This window comes from Egretta garzetta, unplaced genomic scaffold (assembly GCF_000687185.1).
Source record: "Egretta garzetta isolate BGI_Z169 unplaced genomic scaffold, ASM68718v1 scaffold448, whole genome shotgun sequence".
In the NCBI taxonomy this organism is placed as follows: domain Eukaryota; kingdom Metazoa; phylum Chordata; class Aves; order Pelecaniformes; family Ardeidae; genus Egretta; species Egretta garzetta.
Window position 1 is genome coordinate 2051225 of NW_009260497.1, and position 7556 is coordinate 2058780.

Sequence of the window (7556 nt, forward strand, 5' to 3'; positions counted from 1 at the left end):
GGAGAAGAGGAGGCTGAGGGGAGACCTGATCGCCCCCTACAGCTGCCTGACAGGAGGCTGTAGTGAGGTGGGGGTCGGCCTCTTCTCCCTGGAAATGGGTGGTAGGATGAGGGGAAATGGCCTCAAGTTGTGCCAGGGCAGGTTTAGGTTGGACATTGGGAAAAATTCCTTCCCTGAAAGGGCTGTCAGGTCGAGTCCCCATCCCTGGGGGTATTTAAAAGCCAGGCAAACGAGGTGCTTAGGGCCAGGGTTTAGTGGTGGGATGGCAGGGTTAGGGTAACAGTTGGGCTTGGTGAGCTTAAATGGCTTTTCCAACCTAAATGATTCTGTGGTATCAGGCAGCTTGTTTTAGCTAAGGAATTCAACCTGTGATTTTCAACTGGTATTCTCTGATGTTAAAATACATTAAAAAAAAAAGTGAGCTTTCAGGCAGTAAAAAACTGCCAATCTCTTGCCACTCCAAGGGTCTGACAGCAACACAGAGTCACTTACCTGCGGTAAGAGCGAGTGAGAGCACACAAGAACAAACTCAACTGTGAGAACAAAGAGCCCCACTCGGAGACAAGTGTTACAGTACTGGTCCGCAGCCCTGCTGCTCTGATGCAGTTAAACAGGCCGCCAAATCTCTCTGTGATTGTTCTCTTTAATGCTTCCCTTCCCCCAAGCAGATGCAGTGCATGACTCCGCTGAGGTAGCGGATGAAGTACTGGCGCAGCCATCATCATTCAGCACAGTCAAGGGAGAACAAGAGCCCAGTGTCAGAGCACTTGCCAACCTGTCGTGGGCGAAGTCATAAGACAAGCTCTCTGTTGAATTCCCGCAGAAGCAGAAGAAAGATGCCCAAGGGATCCTAAAGCTACAGCTGGACAGCGATGAGAGGCCAATTCTGCTGAAGAGAAGTGTTGGCTGCATACAGAGCCCTCAAAGGGAGGTCAGAATTTGAAAAACAGAATTTTCATTCGTCCCCCTCACACATGCACTCCCCAAAATCACCTGGTTTTACTAACTTAACTCTCAGCTCATAGGGAATAAAATCATATTTTCTCCACCAACAGTCCACAGGAGTTACCATAAGCTCACAATGCCACCTACTGACAATTAGAAACAGCAGCTGAGCTCTTCTGTCAATCCAGGACCACTCAGGTTTTCCATTAAGTAACTTCCTCTCCACTTCCTTCTATTTATCAACTGTTCTGACAGCTGAATGCAAGTCTTCTAAATATTTGCTTCTAGTTAGTATCTTTTCCCCAGCTCTTGCCTTCCAAGGGTTACTCTTTCTGCTTCTGAAAAAGGGTGAAATTTCTTTCAAATTTTCTAAACTCTTTCAACGCTGACTAATTAGACCAAGAGCAGTTAATCCCTCCCAGTTAACAGAATAGGAGAGATTATTTAAGACGCCTGCTGTCCCAGGTAAGCACAGGTGGTCTCTTCCCAAACTAACATGTAACCCATCTGGACAGTGTACACAAGCTGAAAATTCAGAAACTTTAATGACAGATAATGCTTTCCATACCCTTAATAACCAATCCCTGAGTCAGCTGGTTTAAATTCAAGAAACACAAACACCCTTGTAAGAGGCAGCACTGTAGCCGAAGCAGGCTCCAGGCCAGGGGGAGGGATTTGGAACCAAGACTGTGGCAGTCCTTCCAGCTTTTTGCAGTGCTATTCCTACCCTCCACCTGCTTTGTCCATTGACAATGCACCAAAACAGTCCTTTGTGCGTGAAAGGTGTTTGTAAGGATTAGGCCAAGGAAAATCTAACCAGTGTGGGACCCTCCCACATTAGCAAGATATAAATAACAGTAGAGCAGGATTCATTTAGGAAGCTGATGTAACATTCCATGAGTTTTGCTGGACGCAGGTCAGTCATTCTGTATTTCTTTATTCCAAGCAGGTCACCGGGGAGAAGTGTCCGTATCTGCATACGGCTGCAAGAATCAGGCTGGAACAGAGCACCGTAGCAAGAAGAGTCACAGCACACACGAAGGAACTATGTTGCCTGAGCCCCACTGGAATCTGCAGAATCAATTCCTCGCTGGCCTACCAAGAAAAGTAAATGGATTACACACATTTAACAAGCTATTTCTTTTTGACTGCAACTCAGAGGATTAGTAACCAGACCGCTGTTTAACTTGCACCTTGCTAAGGCTTCTTCTGGGGTTCAAAATCAAAACCGAGGTGGGATGTAACCTCTAGGGTAAACCTTTTAGGGACAGGGTTTAGCGGTGGGGTGGCAGTGTTAGGTTAACAGTTGGACTCTATGACCTTTTCCAACCAAAACAATTCTATGATTCTTTGAATTTATAACAAACAGAGCTCCTGCAGGACAAAGCTCAATAAATTTATCTGCTGCCATTTTAAATGGTAGTCATTTATATCCTCTGTATCCATGTTCTTACAATAGGCTTGCCCTTGAGGATATGTATGTAATACAGCATGGGAGAGAGAAGCTCTCGAAATGAGCGTTTCACAGATCACCGAGAAGCCAGTTTTCTCTGAGGCAAAGAACTACATGCTTCCCTTGAGATGCAGGAAGCTCCAAAACATTTCTGGACAAGAGCTGCAGATATCCCAGATATCTTAAATATAGGAAGGCATGCATGTTACAAACCAAACAGATTTGTTAGGAGACAAATTAAGTCTTATTTCTGCATCTCTATGCTACCCTTTTGAGTATCAAAGGCAGTTGTTGACCACCTTAAAGATCCAACTTACCTTGGTTTTGAACAAGAATAAAGAAACTTCATCTCTTCCTAGATACTTAGCCGATCAGATAACAAACAAACAAAAGTGGCCTTTTTTTAAGATGTTATTCTTTCAATCTTTGGTATTTTACCCCTTCTTTAGGTAGATCATAAAGTAGTTTTCCACTTTGCTACTCCTCTGAAACACCTATGTTGTAAAGACCTTTCTTAATTTGACCAGTGCCAATCATACCCTAGAATTCCAAGTATTAAGGAAAAAAAAAAAAAAAAAAAAGGTCCACAAAGGGCACAGAATGACTACAAGCACATCAGAAGGGCAGGATAACACCCTGGAAAAGCTGGTTGGAAAGGAAGAAGGGAGCCTGCCTAAAGAAGAGGCACACAACTGTCTTACCAATTAGTTCCTGTGCTATGGAAGTTGCTCATCACAGAAAAAAAGGCAGCAGGTGTTAAAAGAGAATGAAGAATTCCCACCAGGAATAAGAACTCACAGGTTTGTGCGTTATGCTGTACCACTGACAGGGACTGACATTTCCACCTGAACAGGGAGCTTCCACTTCAGCAGGCTTCCGACACTCTGCTGACAGGCGATCTACAGAAGACATTACTGCATCAGCAGGATCCAGACGGGATGAAACAATACAGCCTGCAAGACTTTTTCCAACTGAGGTATCTTTCCCCAGTGACAGCAAGACACAATCTGCTCCCCAGAAGCCAGTAGGTGACAGTGCTGACAGAAACGTTACAGCTAAACTGAACAAAGGACTGCCCAGCACCGCTTTTCATGAACTCTGCAACTCTTCCCTTCCTGATAGAGCAGGTACCCAAGGAAGACTCACCTGCATGGTATCTTGGCCCTTCTGTCCTTAATGGGGCAAAGAATTCATCATTGGCCCATAGACCCCTCAATTTTAGCCACATATTTGCAATTTCTCTTCCCCCAGAACCAAGAGGTCACTCTTCCATTTCTCTTTGTTGGCCTCCTGTTGGAACATGCAAGAACTCCCCTCCAGTACTTTAAATACTTTCATATTAATAATAAATATGTTTTCCTGCTCTTAAGTAGTAAACCTGGCAGAAAAATGGGAAGATTTCACACCCCTTTTTTTAACTGATCAGGCAGTCTTTCTGGGATAAACTTAGGGGCAGGGAAATCATTGCTCAAATAACATGCAAGTGAAGATAAAGGAACTGAGAGTCATTAGCACATTCGACTTGGCGGCTAGCGAGAATGATTTTGTGAAACAAAATACAATTTGTAGCAAAAATGGAGGATTTCATTGTTCATATACCTTAAAATATTCATTGTCAGTGGATATTGGGTTCTTGTTTCGCAGGAGTCTGAGACTCCAACCATTCTAACCTTCAGACACACAGTTTTCTACATTCCCCATATATATGGGGCAGGAAGAAAGTGTTGGAAACCACCAGAACACCTTCATTACTCTACATACATGAACACTAAATGTGCCACGCGTGACTTCAGCTGTCAAAAGAGACACTGTGAAGACGCAGTCTGAGCAGCTGACCTTTAACAAACCAGGGCCTGCGACAGACGGACCAACTGCCAACACTTTCAGGCGAAAGACCCCAAACAGCCCGCTAAAGTACAAGGGTACAACAGCAGCAGCACAACAACAAGAAGTCTGCAGACAATTCGTCTGCCTTTGGTCAAGCAGCAGCAGCGTTCAAAGAGGAAGACAACATGGTCTTTATCAGGACCCCTCTCTTCCCCTCGCCATCACACAACTACCAAGAGCTCCATCTCCAGAAGACAAAAACAGAACCAGATTCCAAGCTCTGGATTATTCCTCTCTCCCCAGAAGAACACGTAATAAGAGTCTCACCATCACAGCAGCAGACCAGTACTTCTGGGCTCTTCAGAATGACCAACGCTTCCTCACTCTCCTCTGCTGGCCGGTGGTACCGCCCGTGCACAGGCAAGGCAGCTCTAAAACAGCGAGAACACCGAGGGTCGGGTTCCAAATACAGGAGAACAAGAAGATCTGTGGCTAAGTACTCGGGAGCCTCCACATCAACAACCTCAGGAATTAACACTGCCTGCACGTGGAGAAAGATGCAGATGTGGCTGTGATCAGAATCACAGGGAGTGATGTGGAAAATAAAAAAAATACATTAACTTCTTGTGCATGACTGGGATTTAAGAGGCCACTCTGCTGTGGTAACCTAACGCAGCATCAGAAGGGAAAACTATTGTCCTCATTCTATTGTCTAAGGCTGGGCCCAATTTCATGGTCAGGAGGATCAGGCTGGAAATTCTGTCCTGAAGCTGTTTGAAAGTAACTTTTCAAGTCCCCTTCCAATGAGTGATTCTTATGTACGAAAAGTTAATGGTGCAACCACACCTCTAGCCAAACTGAAGCGACGTTAGCTTAATGATGCATATAAGCAAGGCCACACCAGCACTTGTGAGCAGCCCAACAGCAGAAGTTGCCCAGTCTTTGCATCCATATGTTTTAACTGAATTAAGCACCCAGGAGATGGCCTTAAAGCCACAGCCTTAGCACACCTCTACCCAGAACGCAAAGCAAACCCTGGAAAGCAACACACAAAGCTGTGATGACAACAAAGCTGTGAAGCTATTCAGTCCAAATGCACAGCATGCCGCTTCCAGCCCACCACCACCAACTCTGTGGGGGTTTAACCTGTCTTTTCAACCAGAATAGTTTGCACCACAGCTGCTCACCTGGGGTGGAGCAGAGCTGCTGCAGCTCCCCAGCCCGCATGCCCATGTGTAGAAATATCGGCAGCACACAACACAAAACACCCTGCACCAGGCAATGCTGATCAAGCTGAGGGACAGACCGAGATGTCAGGAATGTGATGCTGTGCAGCATCTCCGTCCAGGAAAAGGAATTAATAACCTTGGTTCAACAAGCCCAATAACAACCAGAGATTAGTGCTTCCTGAGTACACATGTCCTTAAATACCAGCTGTCGTAGCCTTGGGATCATTACCTTTGTTAAATTGTGCTGCTGCAGCGATGCCAGCTCGTCGGGATCCACATAGATTCCTGGTGGAAGATGAATCCTAGCTGCCACTGCACATCCTTGTGCCTCCTCCCCCACTGCGCCGAGTTCCACCTTCACCAGCAGGTCCCTGCAAACACGCAAGAGAGGCAAAACATTTATACTTGAGCTTCCAAAGATGGCACAAACACTCCCCCTGCCTCCCCGAGAGACACAGAATCATTTGGGTTAGAAAAGCCCTTTAAGCTCATCAAGCCCAACTGTTACCCTAACCCTGCCATCCCACCCCCAAACCCTGGCCCTAAACACCTCCTCTGCCCAGCTTTTAAATAACCCCAGGGGTGGGGACTCGACCCCTGCCTTGGGCAGCCCCTTCCAGTGCCTGACAGCCCTTGCAGGGAAGGAATTTTTCCCAGTGTCCAACCTAAACCTGCCCTGGCACAACTTGAGGCCGTTTCCCCTCATCCCATTGCCCCCTCGGCCTCCAGCCCCCCCCCCAGCTTCCTTGCCCTTCTCTGGACACGCTCCAGCCCCTCCATGTCCTTCTGGGAGTGAGGGGCCCAACCCTAAACCCAGCATTCGAGGGGCAGCCTCACCAGTGCCCAGGACAGGGGCACGGTCCCTGCCCTGCTCCTGCTGGCCACACCACTCCTGATACAAGCCAGGATGCTGCTGGCCTTCTTGGCCACCTGGGCACACTGCTCTCATACTCTCAAACGCACAGAGATCAGACACAGCTCTCACAAGCTACACGCAAGTTCAGAGAACAGTTCCCTGTCAAGCCATGCTTGACACCTCTCTGGTTCGGGTGATGGGTAGCTCACCCTGACTCCACATCCGTGGCCAAAATGAAGTTCCGCTTCTTTGTTAACTTCTCAGAACCACCAACGGCCTCCGCACAGCTCTTAGGAAAGGGGCCTCCCGTTGTTCCTCCACTACAGCCCATAACTGTTAATTATTTGATCATGCCAATAAGTTCCTAGTGCCTAGCCCTGGCTACAGATCACGGTTCAGGTTGCTGAGACTGTGCACGACAGAGAAGAAAAGCTTCTTCCCACATAAAATTAATTGGCGCGTTATTCTGATGCAGTGCTGGGGTGACAACTTACCTGTGGAAGCCCTCTTTCAGAAGCTCCTGGGTGACAGTGGCATCCTGACAAGCAGCCTGCACATCTGAGAGAGCACAGAACGAAGGAGTCATGGTGTTTACAGAACAGCACAAGTCGTTATCACCTGGGCAGACAACAAGCGAGGTGGTACAGCCTATGAACACCTCACCTGCAAACCCTCTCACAGCAAAAGGGAAACGGTATTTCAGTTTAGTACAACCAACAGCCACTTTGGCAGTAGAACACCTACCTCCAGCAACCACAAAGGCTGAAATCACTCTCTTTTTTTCCAGCTTTCAAAAGCGTGGCTTTGCCTTTACCGAGGGGTCTGTAATAATCCCCACTTTTTCCCCACTGCAACCCCCCTCCCAGGTGTGACTCCTTATCTCCTGCTTCTGTATTGATCCCTGTAAGACCCAGATTTTAACAGTCAGCATTGTGTTAGAGCCATTCTTTATGTTTTCTCTAAGTTTCCACAGGACTTCACTTTCAGATCGGAAACTCCAATCATCACATGGCCAACAAGAGTACCTGCTCCAGCAGAGTCCTGAGGCAAGGCGATGGTGGTTTCATAGAAAATTTTGCAGAAGGCATCACAGCTGGTTTTCGGTTAACCTAACCTGGAAAACTGCTTGCTCCTGTTATTCCTTTCAGTAACAGAACAGACTGTTTCAGATGGAAGGGCCCTACAACGACCATCTCGTCTAACCGTCTGACAGATTCAGGGCTGACCAAAAGCTAAAGCACGTTAT

General features: G+C 47.0%; 1 protein-coding gene and 1 long non-coding RNA gene across 3 annotated transcripts in view; one reads left to right on the plus strand and one right to left on the minus strand.

Moving 5' to 3' along the window:
• The window catches only part of LOC118452857, a 9351-nt gene extending 7374 nt beyond the window's left edge, over positions 1-1977 (plus strand). The window contains exons 2-3 of the long non-coding RNA XR_004842732.1: positions 669-931; positions 1895-1977. This is a non-coding gene — a long non-coding RNA (uncharacterized LOC118452857). The remainder of the gene's footprint in view (positions 1-668; positions 932-1894) is intronic.
• Positions 964-7535, minus strand: PIGX (phosphatidylinositol glycan anchor biosynthesis class X). Of its 2 annotated transcripts, XM_035900027.1 has the most exons (6): positions 7055-7535; positions 6805-6928; positions 5684-5825; positions 4553-4766; positions 3197-3297; positions 964-2040 (listed from the first exon to the last, which is right to left on the minus strand). In XM_035900027.1, the coding sequence occupies exons 2-6, from the start codon at positions 6894-6896 to the stop codon at positions 1882-1884; spliced, it is 708 nt and encodes a 235-aa protein (XP_035755920.1). In that variant the 5' UTR covers positions 6897-6928; positions 7055-7535; the 3' UTR covers positions 964-1881. The 2 variants fall into 2 exon arrangements, with proteins under 2 accessions (XP_035755920.1, XP_035755919.1); XM_035900026.1 differs by having other exon boundaries at positions 6805-7535.
• Between the last annotated feature and the right edge of the window lie 21 nt (positions 7536-7556).

Excerpts from the sequence above, each read along its gene's own strand:
- PIGX (XM_035900027.1), bottom strand. The coding sequence starts at position 6,896 with ATGACTCCTTCGTTCTGTGCTCTCTCAGATGTGCAGGCTGCTTGTCAG. Across the intron at positions 5,826-6,804 it reads CTGAAAGAGGGCTTCCACAG|GGACCTGCTGGTGAAGGTGG; the intron begins GTAAGTTGTCAC and ends GCGTGTTTGCAG. Across the intron at positions 3,298-4,552 it reads ACTGGTCTGCTGCTGTGATG|ATCGCCTGTCAGCAGAGTGT; the intron begins GTGAGACTCTTA and ends TGTCTTCTGTAG.